The sequence below is a fragment of the Tyto alba genome, unplaced genomic scaffold (genome assembly GCF_018691265.1).
Source record: "Tyto alba isolate M040663 unplaced genomic scaffold, T.alba_DEE_v4.0 Super-Scaffold_46, whole genome shotgun sequence".
In the NCBI taxonomy this organism is placed as follows: domain Eukaryota; kingdom Metazoa; phylum Chordata; class Aves; order Strigiformes; family Tytonidae; genus Tyto; species Tyto alba.
In genome coordinates this window covers 15,596,380-15,616,543 of record NW_024881322.1, presented here as the reverse complement: position 1 = coordinate 15,616,543, position 20,164 = coordinate 15,596,380, and the positions used below count along the sequence as shown (strand labels likewise).

The following is a 20,164-nucleotide window of genomic DNA, read 5'->3' as shown; positions in this document are numbered from 1 at the left end:
TTCATACCTCTGCATCTCTAAAACTGGCTGGGTTCAGGCTATGCCAAAAAATATCTGAAACACTCTTCTGATAGTATTTCTGCTACGATAAAGCAGATTATTAACCACAATAAAACCACAATAAAACCCATTTAAGTACCTGTTTCAGATTCTACTTAGCAGATTCAAAACGGTTGCTCAAATATACCAGTTGTTGAATGGGAATCTGGAAGCATATGGCCAAGATTTAGACTTGCCAGTACTCCTGGGCGGCAGTCAGACAGGACCGGAAGGGCAGGAATTTTATGGGAGGGCTCGGGAGTTGAGATAAGGTCACAAACCCCACCACACTTGTATTCAAAACTTTGAAACAGGAGAAGGAGACAGCTGAGGGGTTTAGGATGGGATCACCGCCTGTAGTCGCTGGCAGGATTTCACAGAGGAGTGAAAGGGGGGGAAAAGAACGGGTTGGGACAGAGCCACTTTCAGCACAGGCAATGGGAACTGCTAATGAAGGACAACGGGTACTGAAAGGAATGATTAAGAGCTCCAATATTTTATTGGTGAATTCAACATCTGGTTAAACAATGCGTAGGTTTGAAGCTTGGCGCCCGGTAGCTCTCGTGTGCAAACCATCACGGTACTGCAGCAAATTCACAGGGCTGAGGAAAAGCCATTTGCATGCTGCAGGCTCCCCAGAGCAGGGCAGAGAGCAGCAGGCAAGCAGGTTAGCTGGGAGGAATGGGAGGCGGGTGGAGGAGAGCACCACGTACCCAGCTCTAGGCGTCTGCCTTCCCTAGCTCAAATTAACCAGCTAGTTTCCCCAGGCACTCTCTACAGAAACAAGCTTCTCCAGAGGGTGATTCACTGCTCGACGGTATACTGCTGCTCTACAGAGCTCCCGGGAGTTTATTCCCCATTCCTTGAAGGGATGCTGCTCTCGCCAGCAACTGCAGAGTGCGCCCAGGGAGACGCGGTGTCTAATTTTGATGCAGGTAGATGGGGAGCGTGAATGCCCCTTCCCTTTGCCCTCCCTCCCCAGCTACCCGTTGTGAATTAGCATGTAAACAAGTGGTATTCGCCCCATATTCACAGCTGAGGAGTTTGCCAAGAAACAGAGCCTCTCATGAGCTGTCATACGTAGCAGATAGATATACACAGCAGATTCTAATTTCATTCCGATCCCAGATGGACATTTTATATTCGCCACAAACCCACTTTCTCCCCTCATACAGCATCAGATCTGCCCAGGCAACGCCCATCACTTTGGTAAAGAAGTCCCTGTGAATGCTCAGTACAGTGTCCATTCGGGTGGCACGATCTGCCCGCACAAACCTGTTACCAACCCACATGAATTTCAGTCCTTTGAAGTCACTAGGAGGGTTTTCACTGATTTTAACAGATAGAGCAGATTTAAACAAATTTCACATGCAGAATTCATTCACATGTCAAGCTCCAGTTGCTCATAAAAATCTGACTGATTTGGGGAAAAAGTACACAGTCTTTCCTCCTTCCCTGTTTTCAGCTAACTGAACTGTATCTAACTTCTGAATGAACATGATTTACCCAAAGGAGGACTTTTTTCCCATCAATATTCACTGGCTATAATTATGTATATATTCACAACATATACACTCCCTTATTAAAAATTGCCCAGCTGATAATGTGGAAAAGAAATGATGGTTCTGTGTTTGAAAGAATAACTGCACAGACTGAAGTTCAATGCTATATTAAAATAGCACTGACAGATGCTGTAATTAAAAAGTAAAAGGCAGGGGAATTGTTAATAGTTTGTGCACTGTTTAGGCTTCTCCTAAAACTAAAATGCTTCTTTAGGGAAGAGATAATGTCTTCATACGTGAACCTGGGACTACTGCAGAATGCTAAAAAACTATCCCACAGGTGTTATATACCGTGACTGCATGGCTATATTTGCAAAATGCTTCATTTTCTACAGTTCCATTCTAACTTTATCACTATTTCTAATAAATTTCACTGTTTTCAGGAGCGCATTAGTTGTTTTTTTCTTAAAGGCAGGATGTATATTATTTTAGCAGTGATCTGTTCACATGCTGAATTAAATACAGAACACAAATGAAGGACAATAATATGCTGCTTCTAGTAAAAAAAAAAAAAAAAAAAAAATTTAGATTCAGTAGAAAGCAGGGAGGTGAAGCTTTAGTTTAATGTACTGTTGTAATCTCCGCTGGAAAGATATTTATATGGTGGCACAGGGCACCAGAGAAATTAAGTGAGTGAACTCAACATGGTATATATCAAGAGACAAGATATTTCTTCTATTCTGGTTTGATACCAGTATAGGTTCTATTTGAAGGTAGATGATTTCCAATGTGAGCAAAACAAAACAAAACAAAACCAAAACAAAACCAAACCAAAACAAAACCCAAACCACAGAACAACCAATAAAAACAACAAAAACCCCAAGCAGGCACAACAACTAATTAGAGCAAACACATAGAACAATTCAGGGCATCTGGAAGAAAAGGTCAGGACTGTGGTGGCATAATTTCTGCAGATCAAGTAAAGAGGTGGAAAACTCACCTAGAACTTCATTCTAGCTAATAATTCTTCCTAGATAATATTACGTGAATACTACTAAATGAGACACATCTCATTTTCAGATGTATCTGGAGGGGAAAAAAAAACCTCAGGAGGGAAAATCATATCTAGCATTTGCAGTCCTCTGGGATCTGCTCTCAGGGACGTTTCCAACCAAACCATAGGCAAGTTTGTTGCTGGTAGGTCCCTATCTGCCTGGAAGGACAGCAATGCGTCGGGGCAGAGTAACGTTGCTTTGCTCTGGCACGAATCAGAAGGCACGGGGTACAGCCCAGGCCCTCCAGCCCACCCGGAGAGCCTGGGAATCACAACTAGTCAAACAGAAGGTAATGAAACAGAAATAGCAACTGCTTGATGGCAACAGTGATCTCTAGCCCTACAGCTTTCCTGCCTGACATGTTCCTCCTTCCCTAAGAGGACTGTCAGGAACAGATTTTCTCTGGCTGTTCACAGTGCTGTTGGATCACCTCGGCAAGTTCAAGACATCGCAAAATTCGCCACTTCTCAGCAGCCAGCTCCTCCTTGGATACCTGGCCCAGCAGTTTTTTGGCAAAGAGGTTCTGATCCTGCATGAAAAGGCCCACAGCAGACCTTGGGGCTTGAGGGAAGTTCTCCAGGCAACCACTTGTGAAACAGAAGTTGATTTTCTTTTCACGTCTCATCCCTGGTCCCCTTTCTTCAATCCAAGTCAGAGGCCTAGTGTGGAGGAGCAGAGAAAAAGAAGAGCATGAAGAAACAGAATCAACAGTTCTAGTTTGTGCTTTTTTTTTCTCAGCATTTACAGAAAATGCCCTAATAAATGCGCCATTTGTACATTTCAGTCCTTGCATATTCAAGTAACATGTTCTGACCAACATTTGTGGTTACAGAGTTGAACATTAGATAAAAGCCTTAACTCTGCCACTGCTTTATGCCATGACTTTCAGCACACCGTCTAAGCTCTCTCCAACTTTGTTTTCCCCATGGGCAACGTGAAGCCAGCAATGTCTAACCATCTCACAGGGAAGTTTGATCTGTTTGTGGACTTTGATGAAAAGTGCAGTTAAACATCCAACTATTTTGTGTGTGATTCAATCACAGCTAGAGCCACAAGGCCCTCAGTGTCTAGTCATTCCTCCAGCAAGAATAAATTTACGTCACTCATGTTCGTAATGATGACCCAGGTGCTACTATGCAAGCTGAACACCACCCTTTAGGATGAGCTGGCAAGTTCACTCATGCAGACATTGGTGTCTGTACTCTTTGAACTTTTCAATTACGTTTCTTTCTTTTCACTGGGACCATTGAGCTGATCCTAGAGATTGCAGCAGAAGATGCCAATTTTGCCTGTTTTGGCTACACACACTCCCAGGCAGGTCTTTCTCAAACAGAGCACAGTCCTATCCTATGCCAGCGTGATAGCCACAGTCTCCAGGCCAAGCACTGGTGGTGTTGGCTGTTGTCTGGCAGAGCTCACAGCTCCTCACACTTTCCTCCCCAGATTGCCAGCTTGGCGGAGGAAAGAGGAGCCATGGAACATGCTGCATCGCTTCAAGGGTCTTAACAGACTCCCTGGCCCAACACTGCAAATACTTGCAGAGGCTTTGAGGAATGGTCCTCAATACCAGCCACGATCCTCCCTGCCTGCTCTTTTGTCAACTGCCTAAACCATGACATTCTGCAGCTCATTCATCAGCACTCACTACTGCCTGTGTTTAGAGGATGCACATTATTTTTCTTACTTGGTTATTGATGGCCCTTCCACAGTCCTTTATGGCCCACTTTAGTCTGCCACTCACAAATTATGAGGGCATCAATAGCATGGAAGAATAAATTCTGTCTCCAAGTACTGCCCATTAAATCTTCAATATCATTAGATCTGGAAAGAAAGTCCTTGTCAGTCTACCCTGAACACATTCTGCAGAGCACTCAGCTTAATGATTCTGCACTTCTCATCTTTTATGCCTTAGGATCTGGTTTCTATATTCATATCATTGTATCAACTATTCTTTGCTCACCTGTACTACCACACACACCCCCCCCCTACAAGTTAAGCATGGCCAGATGAACCTGACTGAACAGAATAAAACCTCCACCATGTAATAGAGGGGAGCCCACGACATGATCCAAACCAGGGTCACCTCCCTGGGGTGATCTAGAGCAGATGCACACCAATAACCAGGCTCAGGTGTATGTCGTCTTCTCCTCCAGCCTGGGGAAACCGCTGAACCAGAAGCACAAGCATGCAAAGCAAGCAGAATTTAATCAAAGTGATTCAAATCACTGATTTAGATTAGTGAGCAGGAAAATGCTGGTTTTACTAAATAGATTTATCTTCTTCTGTGATTGGATTTTTAGTTACTTTCCCAAAGAGAGGTTGATTCTACTTGATTGGTAACCAAAACATGTTAATTTTTAATTATCAACAACTTCTACACTAAAATTAGTCCCTTTTTTTGCTGTAAAGATATGTATGCTGCAAGTCTGTACATTATTTAAGCAATTTTGTAGCTTAAGAAACAGGTTTGTATTTTGTGTCAGAAAATTGTGAATAACTCCCATTTTTTAAAAATAGATAATTGTTTAAAGACATTCAAGATTTGTATCAAAGTATTATCTGGCTATGGATGTACTTAGTTATTTAGAAGTGTTAGCAATGTTACTTAGAAGCAACAAATGTAGCATTTTTGATAGCTGAATAAAACCACATTAAATATGTTGGTCAGTTAAAGAAGAAAGTTTAACCAAATACTAACAAACCACTGTTATACTGACTTTTTACAAAGCAAGCACTATCTGCAGTGAAGAAATCACCCTAATTTTTTATAGTCATTTTGTCTTTTTGTCTTTCCAGATTTTAGACTGGTAGAGCTCTCATAGATACATTTTATTCAGAGGTTAGAAGAGACTTTCTGCTTTTACGATTCCCTGTTTCTTCAAATAATGTGTGGCCTTCCTTGGACTGTCCTAGTTAAATAAACCAAAATGAAGTGAACACTATTGGTATCTACAGAAGAATTAAGCTGACTTCATGCTGGGTGCACTTAGCTTAATATCTTCTGCAGGAACTTCTGCAGAAACCATGTATTACATGATTTTTTTATGGATGTTCAAGCTGAAGCTTTTTTATGAGATTTTGTAAGCTTGGATCTCAATAGAAGCATAATTTCAAACATTTATTGCCAGAATATGTGTTCAGAAAATGTCTTAAATTCCTTTTAAATATCTTCCTTTTCACCCTTTGAAAATGTCAATATTTTTTGTTTACCTTGCAGTCAAAAAAGGGCTACCTTACCTTGGATGGGAATTACGACAATTAGACCCCACCCCTAGTTAACATCAAAAGAGATGTTGCCTAAATCATTCTCTCTCCAGCTCATGATAAAAATTCATTTTTGATTTACTGAATTTCATTTTGGATTTACTGAATCCAAGCTCTGTAATCCTGGGGCAGGAACTGCAGCCGCAAACCAGCTGTGCTGTCAGCAGAGGTTTGGCTTTTCCTGGATTGCTCGATGTTTTATCGCGGAGAGGCTGTCAGCTCAACTGTCTTGGAAACACAACAGAGGCAGAGGTCACCTCTCAGATAGCTGGGCGTCAGGCGTTAACACACACCTCCAAAATCCACCCAGGGACAGATGAGCAGCCAGTGCAGGCTGTGCAGCGGAGACAGACTACAGCCTCTGCACAAATCCCTGCTTAACAACCAGAGCACAGGCTGCTGCATTCTGCACCTGCTGTATTTTCCAAGGCAGAAAATAGGCTGAATTAACCTGATTTCTCAAGGTTAGTGCAATCCCGTCTTTCTACAAAGGATGGGATTGCTTTCAGGAAAGCTGCAAACCTTTCCCATCCTTCAGTAAAATAAACGTTGGGCAAATTAGAGCTGTAACACCACCACCATGACTGCCGGGCCATAACTTCACTTGATGGAGAGGGGGCCAAATTCTCTACTGCTCTAACTCCACTGACGTCAATGAGGGAAGGTCAGCAGGAAATCTGGTCCTGCCCCTGAACAGAATACAGGAACGCTATGTAACTTTCCAGTCGGCGTAAATTATCCCAGAGGCATAAGGCTGACTGTCCCTGAGATCATTAAAACATTCATGGTGACAAAACGCTTACTGACCCATAGCAATAGTTAGTAGCGAGCTAAGAAAAGCAGGTATCAGTTAGCAGTGTAAAGGAGAAAAAAAACAGCAGTCCAGAAACCGTTCTGTGTCTAGCAAATATCGTACATAGAGGCTAAGGACTACCTAGGAGACAGAACAGCCAGGGAAATGTTTAAGCCACCCGCTAGTTCCACCTGCTGGAATTAGTTCAAAATCTCACTCTGTATAGATCTTTACAGCTACTCATGTTACTGGCAAATTGCTAAGAGGGTAAACAGAGCTTGTATACGGAGTTCTGTCCTCTCACAACTGCATTTTAAAAGGAATTGGAAATGATGTTTTATTTAAAGAGAGAGGACGATTGCCAAGGCAAGATGGTAATCCCACGATAAAGTGCAGTGGGCTTTGTAGGATTGACTGATTAAATGCTTAACTAGACCCGCAGTGAAACAGTTCAGATGAGCTCTGGTTATTCACTCCTCAAATAGCTAGTCCTTCAGGTTATTACTTTTTAAACTAAACACTTACCTAAAATTCTTAAAGAATTAAGCATTCATGTTTGTTGTTTTTTCTTTTGTGTTGTTGTTGGGGTTTTTCTGTTTTAAGTGTTCTAGCAGTATGAGTGCAACAAAAAAAGGTAATTTATTACAAACAAAGATAGGCCAGAATAATTTCCCCTGGGGTCTTATTTTCCCCCGCTCTTCCTAGTCTTCTCATCTGCCTCTTGTCATATGTCTCAAAGGTCACCTGTCTCAAAGGCGGAGAGTGCTATGTGGAAAAACAGGAAAATGGGAGTGAAGAGAAAGGATCAAATTGCTCCATCACCATTCCTACCTCCTAGGAAACATGCAGAGCTTGGGTAACTTCTCTGTACCTTTTCATGTCAGACAATTCTCAAGTTGCATCTACAGCATGCAATAAACTGTCGTTGTAAGTAACTTTAACCTACCTGAAAGGACACCACTTCCATGTGGATGGCCCAGAACAACCAAACCAGAGAATTTCCAGCAAAATACACCACCAGGCTTTGGACCAAGTTGAGTACTCAATCCACAGTTTGAAACACTGAAGACTTACTTCGTGGTCATATATTATTTAAAAAGACACTATTTTATAGCAAGGCCATTAAAAATATACTATTTGATAGCAAGGCCATTGTTAGCATATAATAAAAGGGAGATCAAACTCATTATTATAAAATGCATAATCAGAAGAGTTTTCTGCAAGAAAGTCATCATGCAATGACTGGAAAAAAATGACAAGCAATCCTGGCTGCTGGCTTCTCACTCAGACACTCATGTAAGAAAAGCAGAAAGACAAGAAATGGGAAACATACTGTTGTCCTACTTAGAAAAAAAATTGAGGAAACTTCAGGACTGCAGATCAGGCATTAGTCAAGAGCAAACTTCACATGTTGGCCTTTCAGTAGTTTATTACACTTCTGCTCGAAATGTGTAATTTTCTCTTAACCTCCAGCTAGTACTACATACTAGCACAAGCATTATAGTGCTGTAAGCTAAGCATTATAACTAGCGGATTATGTTTTCAAACAGTCATATAATTTCAACCTTTAAAGACAGGTTAGCTTTCAATGTACAGCTAGAATGACTGATGCTAAACAAAAAAACATCCTGCCTCTGAACAGTTTTTCAGTCTTGGCCATGGTAAAATGCATTACGGGCCCATTTCTACATTCAGACATCAGAAAAGAGCTTTTAAACCTCCTTGTGCTCTTCAGCAGACATTGTTTGGTGGTGGCTCTTTTTATCGTGGTTACTTATAGGAAGCACTTCCAGGTCTGTTTTTCTTGTAGACTGTCATGCCAATATCCACCCATTCTGTTTCCACGAGAGGAAGAGAGGATGCAGAACTCCTGCAGATGACACCTGAGGAGCCTGGCCCACCTGCAGCCACGGTCATTACTCACTTCCTGTTTGTCGTCTGAAAGTGAACGGTCATTCTGGAGTAATTCTTATCCTTCTGCTTTTCTCTGGTGGCAGAGGTAACAGTGAGGTCTCCGAAGAGGTCAATCAGCCAAGTCAGTCGGGCAATTCCACTGAAAGCTGGGAATCCTGTTTTGTTTTCATCGAGGACGCTACCTGGTGCAACAGCAACAGAAACTGTTGAGAAATGGCAAAGAGAGTAATGCCCTCTGCATAGGAAAGTCTATAGAAACTGCAGTGTCGCAGGCTTAGAGACTAGGGTGTAGAAAGGCCATGACTGGATGGGCTGAGTAGGAAAGTCAACAAGCATTGTCAACCTTGAAATGGCTCAGTTGGTGATCTGTGCCAGAGAAGGCTGCACAAAGTACACATACAACAAACCCTTCAGGACATGTTGAGGACAGGCAGGTGTATGTGGCTTCAACAAGGGAATACAGTGGAGAGAAAACATTGGCTTGAAAATCTCTCCAGTACAGAAGACTGAAGGTCCCTGCTAGAAATTGGGACACTCCACAGAGCTCATCCTCCTCTCTGAGACCGATATGAATGAGAAATTGGTCACTACAACCAAAGTACAGAAAGGATGAAGTGTGCTCTCTTCCACTCAACAAGGCACGAGCTTGAGTTCTTCACCAGATAGCAGAAAGAGATTAGCAAAGCAATAGCCCGTAGAAGACAAGTGTTAAGGCAAAGTTGCTTTCCAGACAGTTCTGTAATTTCATGGAAATATCCAGAACTGATACCTATGTGTCTAGTGAGTTTATAGACAGACTCTCATCTAAAAGGACTGAATGAAGCCTGGAACGACTGGTGTCCCTGGGGAGTGGGCAGACAAATCCAGATGGACTTCAATTTTCTCACAGCTACTGACCTGTGAAATGCAATGTTCCCTTCACCAGGTCTTTCCCAGCCACCTCTTTTTTCAGCTGCTTGTACTCTTCAGTCAGAAGCTCAATGTGCTCCACATGGAGTACTTTATCTGCCATTAAAAAACAAAACAAATGAAACAAAACAAAAAAAAAACACACGCACCAAAAATCAGGCCAGATTAAATAAGAGCTCTCCGTGTGAATCAAAGGCATGTCTAAGCAGTAAAGGCTTTACCAGCCACCAGTGGGAACTCACTTAGAAATGCTCTCACGCATGGCTGGCAAAATGATGTCAGGAAAAAAATCAAACACAGGCCCTGCACCGAGGCATCAATCTGAGTTAAGGATTTTGAGGAGACAAATATAGAGACTACAGGGACAGTAGCCACTATGTTTAACAGAATCTCTGTAATGAAACCCAATACTCAAACTAAGGCTGAAACACGAGTCTTCAAAGTAAAAGATGGATTAATTCTTGACCTCCTTCCCCTCACATTTCCTTGTTCTGCATTTTTCCTCCCAGGGTAGTAGGAAAGAAAAAGGAGGAGAAAAAAAATAGCATAATACTCAGACCCAGATTGTAACAATATGTTAAAGGGTACCTCCCACCACTGCAATTAATTGGGCTACTTTGGAATAGAGGCTATCTGATCCATGTTGAATGTGGCCCTCATTCAATATGTGTTTTACTGGAAGGTTTCCAAGAGAGTCAGTTTAGGCTGCTGACAGTAACTGCTGCTGCTTCAAGAGGCGAGGCATAAATTCTGCTCAATGGGAAGCCATTTGGCGAGCAACAAGGCAGTAAGTGGTGTTGGTGCAAGGAAACAGCAAAGCAGAAATCCTATATCTCCGGTGTTTTAGGGCAAAAGTCACGAAGGAAATTTTTAAGTAGTGGTATAAATAGTGCAGCTTGTCCAAACGGTTTGCACTCTGCTCCTGCCCAGCACTGTTCTTTTCCTTGCAGCCCCATACATCCCCACTGGCCCCAGCTGAATGCCAGCTTCTGACCCGTGGCACTGCAAGGTTGGGACCACGCGCTTCCCAGAAATAACGAGATTTTGCTTAGAGACAAGCTGTCTTTCTGACTGAGATGCCTTGCTGGCCTACAACAGCATGAGCAGCTGTGTGTGACCAGCATATCACAAATGCTAGAAGCTAGGGGAGCTGGTTCCAGTTTCATTTTCGGGGAGAGAGAGGACAGAGAAGTGCACAAGTCCAGTGGCTACACACGTTAAGTGCTTTACTATCACTGTGACAGAAGTTTCCTTCGCTAACTGCATTCCTAGTGTCACAAGCAGAGACCAGTTCTTTTGTGAGGGCAAACATACCTTACTCTCAGCACTTTTCTGTTTTTATTTCCCCATCGGTATGCGTTTTAAATCCTAGATTGACACATCTCTGAGACAAGCATACTCCCTTGTATGTCATGATTAATAGTAGACGGGAGCCCTGCCTTTGTGTTTGATGCCTTTTGGTGCTACCCAACAGGTAATACTGTTTACACCCTTGAGAACAAATGTGTTACCTTTCTGCTCAGCCATCTCCCAGAGCTCATGGGCCGCCTTAGCAGACAAAGCCATGGGGTACTCAACGAGGACATGTTTCCCAGCTTCTAAAAACATTCTGAAAGGAATAGAAGATCAGTCTTTAAGAAGTATATCATTGTAATCCTCCCTCTCCAACGTACAATCTGCTTCTCATTCTCAGTCAGCCCCATATGGAGAAACACACAATGCAGAGTAACAGAAATAAATCGCAAGTTTCCTAGCAAAGATGGTGTGGTGGCTACATCACACATTTAAACAACAGGAGAGCTGGGGTTTAATTCTCCCTCTTCCACAGAATTCTCTCACTCACCTACAGCAAGTCGCTAAAATGTCACAGAGTTGAGCACTGAAATTTCTAACTTCCAGTCACTTGAGTGGCTGGAGCGGGGCACCAGAGTGCCCTTTCTCTACATAACCTGTGAGGAAAGGCTTTGAATCCTGTTTTAAGCTGCCTGACCATCAAACACAGGCCCAGAGGTATGCAACTGGAATTATCTGGGAAATTAATGCATCTTAAATCCTACCCTCTTCCAGGGCTTATTGGGTGCTCTAGGGAAAAGGCTAGCATTCACTTCTGGCTTCTAGTCTGGCAGACTCTTCTCCAGTGTTCACATCCTCTCCTGCAACAGTTTTACACAGCTCCTCTATGCTTCTAAATTACAGGGAAAAGGGTGGGAAAAAGAGAACAAGAAAACACCTCAAAATACCTGATGGTTTCTTCATGGCTTTTGTTCTCTGTGCTGATGAAGGCTGCATGGATCTCTTTGCTTCTTAGAGCATCTTCCAGGCTAATCTGCTTGGCCTCATTAATATCGCCAAAATTTCTCCTGCGTATTTAGCATAAATACAACCAGAGTGTAACTGTCACAGTCCACTCTTCCCAACTGCATGTTGTGCAGCAGCACTTAGAAATTGTTCCCATGGGCCACTGTCTCACTGAGCTCAGCCAGGGTAGAACAAAGGCAGCTTGTCATCCAGGAAGCACATGAGCACTTACAGACAGAAGTGGAGTGCACAAAACAACAAAACAGATGAGCCAGTGTGGAGGTGGTCGTATCAGCACAGAAACTGTCCTGCTATTGAAGTGTAAAGTGTTTTTTTTTTATTTTTGTGTTTTGTTTTTTAATAAGCATCCTTATGAAAGAGCCATTTTAAAAGAGTGACTCGGAGGACTGTGCTCCTATGGGAGAACTTCTTCCCACACCATGCCAGACAACATGGCCAAAAGGACTCAAGTTGGTAGGGCCACGTGCAACAACAAGTACAGACAAGCAGAAAAGGGACAAAGCAGATGCTTGGCAACACACACGCCATGTCGGAGCAAAGGGGAAGGTTCTCTTGGCCACCACCCTGAGCACATCTCCACCTGAAAATAAAGCACACACACACTCCCTCCAAAAGCCCTTTGCATTAGTAAAGACTGCGGCAGCCACCTTGGCAGCATTAGGATAGGTGACAGAGGGCATGAGGGCAAGCCACAAGCAGGACTTGAAAGCAAAGCCAGGTAATGTTTGTGTGTGATTGGAATGCAAAGAGCAAGGCATCATACGAACCGTGCGTTTCGGCAGCACTGGTTCTCAACAGAAGCAGTACACACCCTGTCTCCAGTGTTGCTCAAGGCTAGCTGTAGTGCTAGCAAAAGCATCAGGGAACCATGAGTGTGTTTGGCAGGGAGATAAAATTAATGACCTAATGGGTCCTTTCAGTCTCAGACAACCCTGACTGCATGATTTAAATATAGCTGGAAAAATATATTCACAGTCTGAGATCCACACATGTACTGCCTAACTATTTAAAACCTTTATGCTTTGCTATTATGGGGCAGATAGTCCAGCAGGAATGCTCAGGACGTACATACTATATTTCCACAGCTCCAACCTAGTGAGAAAAAATCATGCTCTCTAAGAAGCAACTTAACTGTATGTACTAAATGATGAGATTTTCTCTAAAGACATCTACAGGATCAGTACCTGGTTTAAAAAAAAAAACAAACAAAAATGATTAACTAACCGTATTAGGAGCTTTACAACATGTTTTTGTAAAAAAACTTTTTAAAAACTTCTTATGTTTTTTAAACATTTCTACAGATGTCATGCAGACATTAGCTCATTAGTGTAATTATTGTCTGTACCATCCTAAACCAACAGGAAATTTCAGTCAGACAGAACTGAATTTCTTTTTATCACACAGATCCTACAGCGAGAATGTCTCTCACCTTTTATTTTAGTCATTTCTGCAAGGCACCTCACTAAGGTAACCTATTTGTTCCCTCTCACAAAGCTTTCTGTGCTCATTTCCTAGCTGCCAGTCAGAATGAGAGGCGTATTTGCATAACTTTTCCCTTTTCAGACAGCCTTAATTATAAGAGAAATACAAAACTATGGATATTCATCCCCTGCCCCCCTCATATTATAGTCCTCCACATGGAAAGACCAGAAGAAAGAAACATTACAATATACATATTAAACATGCTAAGATGAAATTTCTAACCTGGATACAAATCCAAAGAGTTTCAGGTGCTCAGAAGGGCTGGAAGGCATCGGATTCATCAAGTCTCGGATTCGTGCTAAGCCAGCAATTCCAACTCCAACCACCACAGTCCCAAACATTTTGTTAATCTGTCCAGAGGAAAAAAAAGCAATATTTTTTTTTTATTTTAGTGGGGAGAGGAGCAGCTGGGAGGGGAGATGGATGGATTTACTCTTGAACCCTGTTTTCATACAGCCAAACCTTATTCAGATGTCAGCAACCACTAACAGAGATGTTATGCTACAAGCTACTGAGCTCACTCGCATCCCACTGAAACATGGTCAAGAGGTTTGGCCTGTCATAGCACTGACCCTGAGACCTGTCTTTAGCAGCTATTATATCACAGCTCCAGCACAAAGTTCTTCCTTTCCGTGAACAGAAGGCAGACTTCAAAAGCAAGACATTCTTCTATTTATATCGCTCCTTCCATGCTGGAAAGAAGCCAAAAGGTTCTGCAAGCCCAGCGGAGCTTTATATAAACCCTGCTGACTTCCTGAGCGTCTGCGGCACAGCCTGCGCCGGGCTGCCACACGGACACTCGTGGTGCACGGCAGCGTAGCCGGAATGCTTTGGGACAGGAAGCAAAGAGCATCTTTTCTTCCCCCATGTAACCTCTGGCACGCCCTACGACATCAGGATGCAACCAGCCATCTGATCATTTGGTCAAGATGCTTGGCTTGGCGTTTCTACGCACGAAGAAAGCTATGCCATCTCTTTAATGACAAGCAGGAATGTCCTCAAGATTTACATCTCCCAAAAGCGCATTCCTGCCACAACTGCATCATGCAGAGGACGAGCCAGGTATTGCTCTCGCTGGCCAGCCTGCTGGGCCACTGGTAATAAATTCTTCTGTTGGTTTTACGATTTCCCGTTGATTTGTGGAAGCAGGGGGCAACCGGTGTAACCCTTCAAACCTGCACTGTTCCACCACCCTGAGGACTAGCAACACTTGGTGAAGTAATTTTTAAGATTTACAGGAAAAATGGACTAAAACCAAGCCAAGTCATCCCCTCTGCATTTTTATTGTTCCTTCCATCCTATGACAGCATCCCTTCAAACTCTGTTTCTTCCATTTCAGTGCTCTCCTTTCTCCCACTGCCAATCCCTTCACTCAAGTGAACTCTTCCAATTGTTTCCACTACCTGGCTGCAGCCTTTCAAATCCTTCCGAGACTTAAATGGATAAATGGACAGCCCCACTTCACTCCTCCTTGTGCCTCCAGTCTGATGGGATCACAGTGTGGCAGCACAGCTGTGACACTTCTGACAGTGCTAGATGTTGACAGCTGCTAAGAAATCACACCAACTGGGACAAAGGAAAAAAAAAATAAAAGAAAGCCACTCTCCAATCATATGTCATATCTGAATTTTGTTTTTCTGTAAGCTCCTGCCTACATATATGTTCCTGTCGGTGCTGAACTCTGCTTACTTTATACATGCCAGAAGGGTACAAGGGTAAAACACAGAGTGGCATGTTTAATAGAAAAGAAGAAATGAATGATATTGGCAGAGTTCTCTAAGGGGATTACAGTGACATGTCATTACCAAATAATGGAGGTATAATGTGACGACACAGCTCACCAGGGAAGAGAGATGTGTAGGGCTGACAGAGAGAAGGGGAAAGGAGGGTAACAACCACACAACCCATTTTCAGTTCCACCCACAGGCAGAGTCCCAGTTACACTCACTTTTCTCTATGGCCAAAGAGAAAAGAGACTGAGACTTGCAGAATGATACTGGCTGGAAGGAGCCCCTGGAAGTCACCCTACCCAAACCCCACTCGGGTGCACCGGGGCCACACCAAATTCTGACTGTTCCTGCGGGTGGAAATCCAGCAGCCTCCCAGGGCTCCTGCTGCAGCATTCGACCTCCCTCACAGAAAGAACAACTTCTTAGTATCTACTCAGAGTTTCCTGTGTTGCCTTTTGCCATTCCCCATCACATCTCCCAAAAGAGTGAGGCTCCAGCTCCTCCAGATCCTCCCATCAGAAAGCTGTAGGCAGCAATAATAACTGACTTTAACCCTTCTTTTCCTGGAGGGTGGACAAACCCAGTTCCCTCAGCTTCTCCTTGTTCATCATCTGCTCCAGCCCCCTGACCATCGTGGTGGCTCTCCACCAGACTCACTCCCATATTTAACTTATTTCTCATACCAGGGTACACAAAACTGGGCACAGCACTGGAGGTGTAGCCAAGTCCTGTTGGCCACATCTTGCTAATGCAAACCAGGACACGGCTGGCTTTCTTTGCCAGAAGAGCACATTGTGGCCTGAGGTTCAGCTTGTCCACCAGCATCTGCAGGGCACTTTCTGACTTTCAAGCCAGGCAGTCCCCAACCTGTACTGCTCCACAGGGTTATTCCTCCCTGGACAAGGGACACTATGTTTGCCTTTGTTGAACTTCATGATATTCCTGTCTGCCATTTCTCCAGCCTGCCCAAACCCCTCTGGTGTATTGACCACCCCCCCAGTTTGATTTCATCCACAGAGTTGCCAAAGCTGCACTCCATCCTATCGTCCAGTTGGTTAATAAAGACATTTAACAGTATTGAAGATGAGCCCTTTTCCAGTCACCAGGAACCTCCCCTGATTGCCATGTGGCTTCTCAGTGACACCAACCAAATTCCTCAGCACCCTTGGAAGTACCTTGTCTGATACCAGGGGCTGCTGCACATGCAATTAGCTCAAGAGCTACCTCACTGCCTTCCTCTACTCTGGGTAATGCTACATTCCCACAGACCGTTGTTAGACTCTGAAACCCAGGAGGCCTGAGGAAAGACCTTCCTACTGAAAGCTAAGGAAAAATAAAAGTCACCAAGTGCCTTTAATATCCTTCGCCCTGGCCCCAGTGAGCAGCAGGCTCACATTTTATCAGCCTTCTTTGTGTTGCCAAAGCACCCAGAGAAACCCTTCCATAGCTCGTTTCAGCACCATCTGAGCTTTCCCTGATCTGTCCTTGCAAACTCGGCCGCTGTCTCTACATCCCACCATGACAGTCCCTGACAGCTTGTGCACTTTCTTTCTGACTCTGAGCTCAGTAAGGAGGTCCCTGACAATCCACACCAGCTTCCTGCCACGCTTGGCTCTGCTTGCAGAACACGGGAGTGGGCCTTGCCTGTGCTCTGGGCAGGTCACCCCTGTAGATCAACCTCAGCCCCTCTGCCCCCCACAGCAGTCTCATGCAGGACCTTGTCAAGCAGAGCCACCAAAAGGCCAAAAAGCTGCTCTCCTAAAGTGAATAGTTGTAATTCTTTTAAATGTAGATTCATAAAGGGTTCCGGTATGAATCAGGACCAGGTCAGCAGAGGTTTAGAAGCAGTCCAGCTGGAGAGCAGCTGATCAGGGTCTTACTTTAAGTTCAGAAATTTTCAAGGTTACGGGAGTGTTAAGCTGCTAATATTTGCCTACTGCCTTTAGCAGGATTGGGAGTGGGAGTCGCACAGCAGACAAATTCCCCTGAAGCTCCTCCAGTCATCTTGTTTCCAAGAACTGCTTTTTTTTTTTTTTTCTGATGAGCTGCTGACCTCTGCTTCAATGAAGTGGAGAAGGTGGGGGAGCCAACTACCTTCTTGAAGCGCCGTGCACAAAGAATGCCTCTCAGCAGATGCTCTGGTTGCAGAATATCAACGGTTTTGCTCCTCCTTTGAAAAAAACTTTCCCAGTTTCATCTGATGAACAACCTCTGACCTCCCCAAAAGGCACATTTAAGAGAGGTAAGATAATTTCAACCTAGGAACAAAAACTGTTACTATGCAACCTGTTGCCATAGCAACCAGCCATTCGGTCCAGGTCAAGGGTTTGCAGGCTAATATGGTATCCACACGGAAAGAGGCAGCTACTAAATGTACATTACAGAACCTCTGCTTATGCACGTAGCTAAGAGAAAAATCACTAAGTCTGCACCCCTGCTGCAGCTTTTTATTACCCTCATTTTGCTCACACAACAAATCCTGCAGCTGCTCAGGGAGAAAAGTAAATTAGATGTTTTTGGGAACTGTCATGAACTGCTAAGAGCAGAAAAGAGAATACTCATCTGAGAGTCCAGGTGAATATATGAAAATTTTCTCCTTATTTCAAATCTTTACATGAGGATAACAGCTACAGATACCAAGCACAAAAATTATGAAGGAGGAAGCCCAAACTGTAAACTGCTGTGCCTGCCTTCCATGACTTTTCCTTAAAATCGGTGACCTCGATTAAAGCTTTGACAAAAAGATTTCAGAGGCATTTTCAAGGCTGCCGCACTTCGGCTCCTGTCATACTGAAAAAACTGTACAGTAAGTGATATAACAGTACATCAGCCAGTATCCAAAAGCATTTTCTCCCCAGTTTCCTAACTGGCTGTATGAAAGCCAAGGGGCTGGTAGAGAGATTAGAAAGGGATGCCCTTTGCACTCACAGATTGTGATTGAGGAGTGCCTCCCGCCGAGGGTCCCCTCCGAACCAGGCCGGGGTCATGCTGGCTGCCCACTGGTGAGGAAGCTCTTCCCCAGTACCAACCAGCACTGGTGGCTCCTCTCACCGAAGGAGACAAGCCCTGCGTGACACAGAGGCAGAGCCGAGGAAAGCATCTAGCTGGAAAGGATCATTTACCCTACACCCATATATCATCATCCCATCACCCCTGTGCTCTCCATTGAGTTCTCTGGGCTTCTGCTGTTTATTTCCTCTGTTGGATTGATCTAGGCTACTCTGTAGCTAAAAAAAAAAAAAAAAAAAAAAAAGTGCTCTATACTCAAGTGTTCCTGCAAAATTTAGCAGTAAAACAGGAATATTCAGCAGCAAAGCAAGCAATGGAGTATGCCCAAAGGGTTCGGTCACCCAGCGAATGAATGTGCTCCTCCCCAGTGCAATCACAGCAGGACGTCAGCCCCTACAACTCAAAACCCCTAATGCTCACAGGGGTAAACTTAAAGGAAGCAAGACTTACTTCTGTTTTGTGCAACATCACTAAGATCATGCAAAGCCAGTGCAGAGGCAAGATAAAAGGCAGAACTTAAGAGTTATCTGCCTTTCAAGAAATTTTTTCATGGCATATCTAGACACTACAGGCTGAGAGCGAGTACCTTCTGTCATGATATGTAGAGAATTTCAGTAAGCCTCATGCATTCTCTCTGCGGTTTTCAAAGTCTCCTTCCCAGAGGCATGAACGAGTGACTCACATCAGAAATCAAAATGTTTTGCAATTAATATCACCTGCAATAGCATAACACTGATGGGGGAGGCTTTCCTGAAGCACTCCCAGCCTGGTCTTTTTAAGTGTGTTACTTCAAGTGATTGCCATTTTACTGCCACACATACCTTAAGAGTAGCAGAAACCTCACAGATGAGTACTTAATCTGAAAATACTGCTGTCAGGTTTTGTTCACTTTTGCATACTCAACAGTTCAACCATTTCATTCCCACAGTAATTTTTCAGCAATCTTCACTCTTTCCAGCCCTCCCTTCTTTACCTACCTTTGCTTACATTAAATCTACAACTCCACCAAACGTGAGTGCTGACACATGTTGTAATTTCCTTCCTGCCGCTTAAAAATACACAATACAATCCCCACTGACCTGGCAGCCATCTCCCACTACTCCAAAGAGTAAAGAGGGACTTATATAGCCAGATGCCAGCAACTGGGGATTCAGGGGAAGCTACTGGGCAGACTGAGTGTCTGAGTGTGGCTACTGAAGGCATCCACCATGTACACATATATATATATATATATATATATATATATTTTCTCACCAGCAGACCTTCAACTTTCTGAGCCAGAGGGGAGCAGGATGAGGCTGCTGGTGCTGTCGGTGTCTCTGAGTGCACTGTCTGTGATCTGTGTGGCTGACACATGCATATACATTGTGTATATGTGGGCTCTATGCGTGTGCTGACTGGGAATACATTTTCAGCCTCAATACCAGTCGGACCAGGGGCCATGGAACTGCACAGCTTTGCCCCTTTCAGGCTGTTGGGTTCAGCCTGATATTTTCTCTTAACATAAGCCAGGCTAGACTGAGGAATTTTTCCAGAGCTCCCTTTGAGCAAACTTGTGGATTAGACATCATAGAAAATGTTTTCCCTGTTACGGCAGCAAAGCCCTGAGATGAGGGTTGCAGCATCTTCCTCAGCAAAAGTTTCTAGGGGAACACTGGACAGACAGCAGCAGTCACTGTAAAATCAACAAGCTGAAAACTTGAGATTCCTTCCAGCCCTACATCTCTGATTTCAAATACCCAGAGACCTGGCAGATGCTGTACTCAGGATGTTGGTAAATGCTACAGCCTGTGCCACATCTTATTCTCATTGCCTACTCTTCGAAAGACATCTCTGCCTGGAGCAGAGAAAGCAGAAGATGAACAGTGTGGCTTTTGTTAGTGTTGTTTTTAAAAAGGGAAGAACTGCACAAATTAGCAGCCTATTCAAAGGCATAAGCATCCTTTGTTCTGCAGGAAACCACTTACACACTTTAACCTCTGTCTGTGCTGAAGTACCTTCAGGAAGTAAACCAAACACAGGCCTCACCTCACTAAGCCTGACTAAAGGCAGAACTTGAAGAAAAAATTAAAACCAGAAATGAGGGCAAAGAAAAGAATTGTTAAAATGCTAACATGCTGGAGTGGGAGTTTGTGTTTTTGCGTTGCC

General features: G+C 43.8%; 1 protein-coding gene across 4 annotated transcripts in view; it reads right to left on the bottom strand.

Annotated features, from left to right (window-relative positions):
* Positions 1-519: 519 nt before the first annotated feature.
* Positions 520-20,164, bottom strand: part of BLVRA (biliverdin reductase A) — a 35,766-nt gene continuing 16,121 nt past the window's right edge. For 3 of the 4 annotated variants that reach the window (XM_042806266.1, XM_042806267.1, XM_032986998.2), the window contains 6 exons: positions 13,500-13,627; positions 11,717-11,836; positions 10,988-11,085; positions 9,465-9,572; positions 8,578-8,749; positions 520-3,255 (listed from right to left, as the gene is read on the bottom strand). In XM_042806266.1, the coding sequence (XP_042662200.1) occupies positions 2,982-3,255; positions 8,578-8,749; positions 9,465-9,572; positions 10,988-11,085; positions 11,717-11,836; positions 13,500-13,618 (891 nt within the window). In that variant the 5' untranslated portion in view covers positions 13,619-13,627 and the 3' untranslated portion in view covers positions 520-2,981. Of the gene's footprint in view, positions 3,256-4,280; positions 4,418-8,577; positions 8,750-9,464; positions 9,573-10,987; positions 11,086-11,716; positions 11,837-13,499; positions 13,628-20,164 lie in introns of all 4 variants that reach the window. The other variant, XM_032987001.2, reaches the window with a different exon arrangement.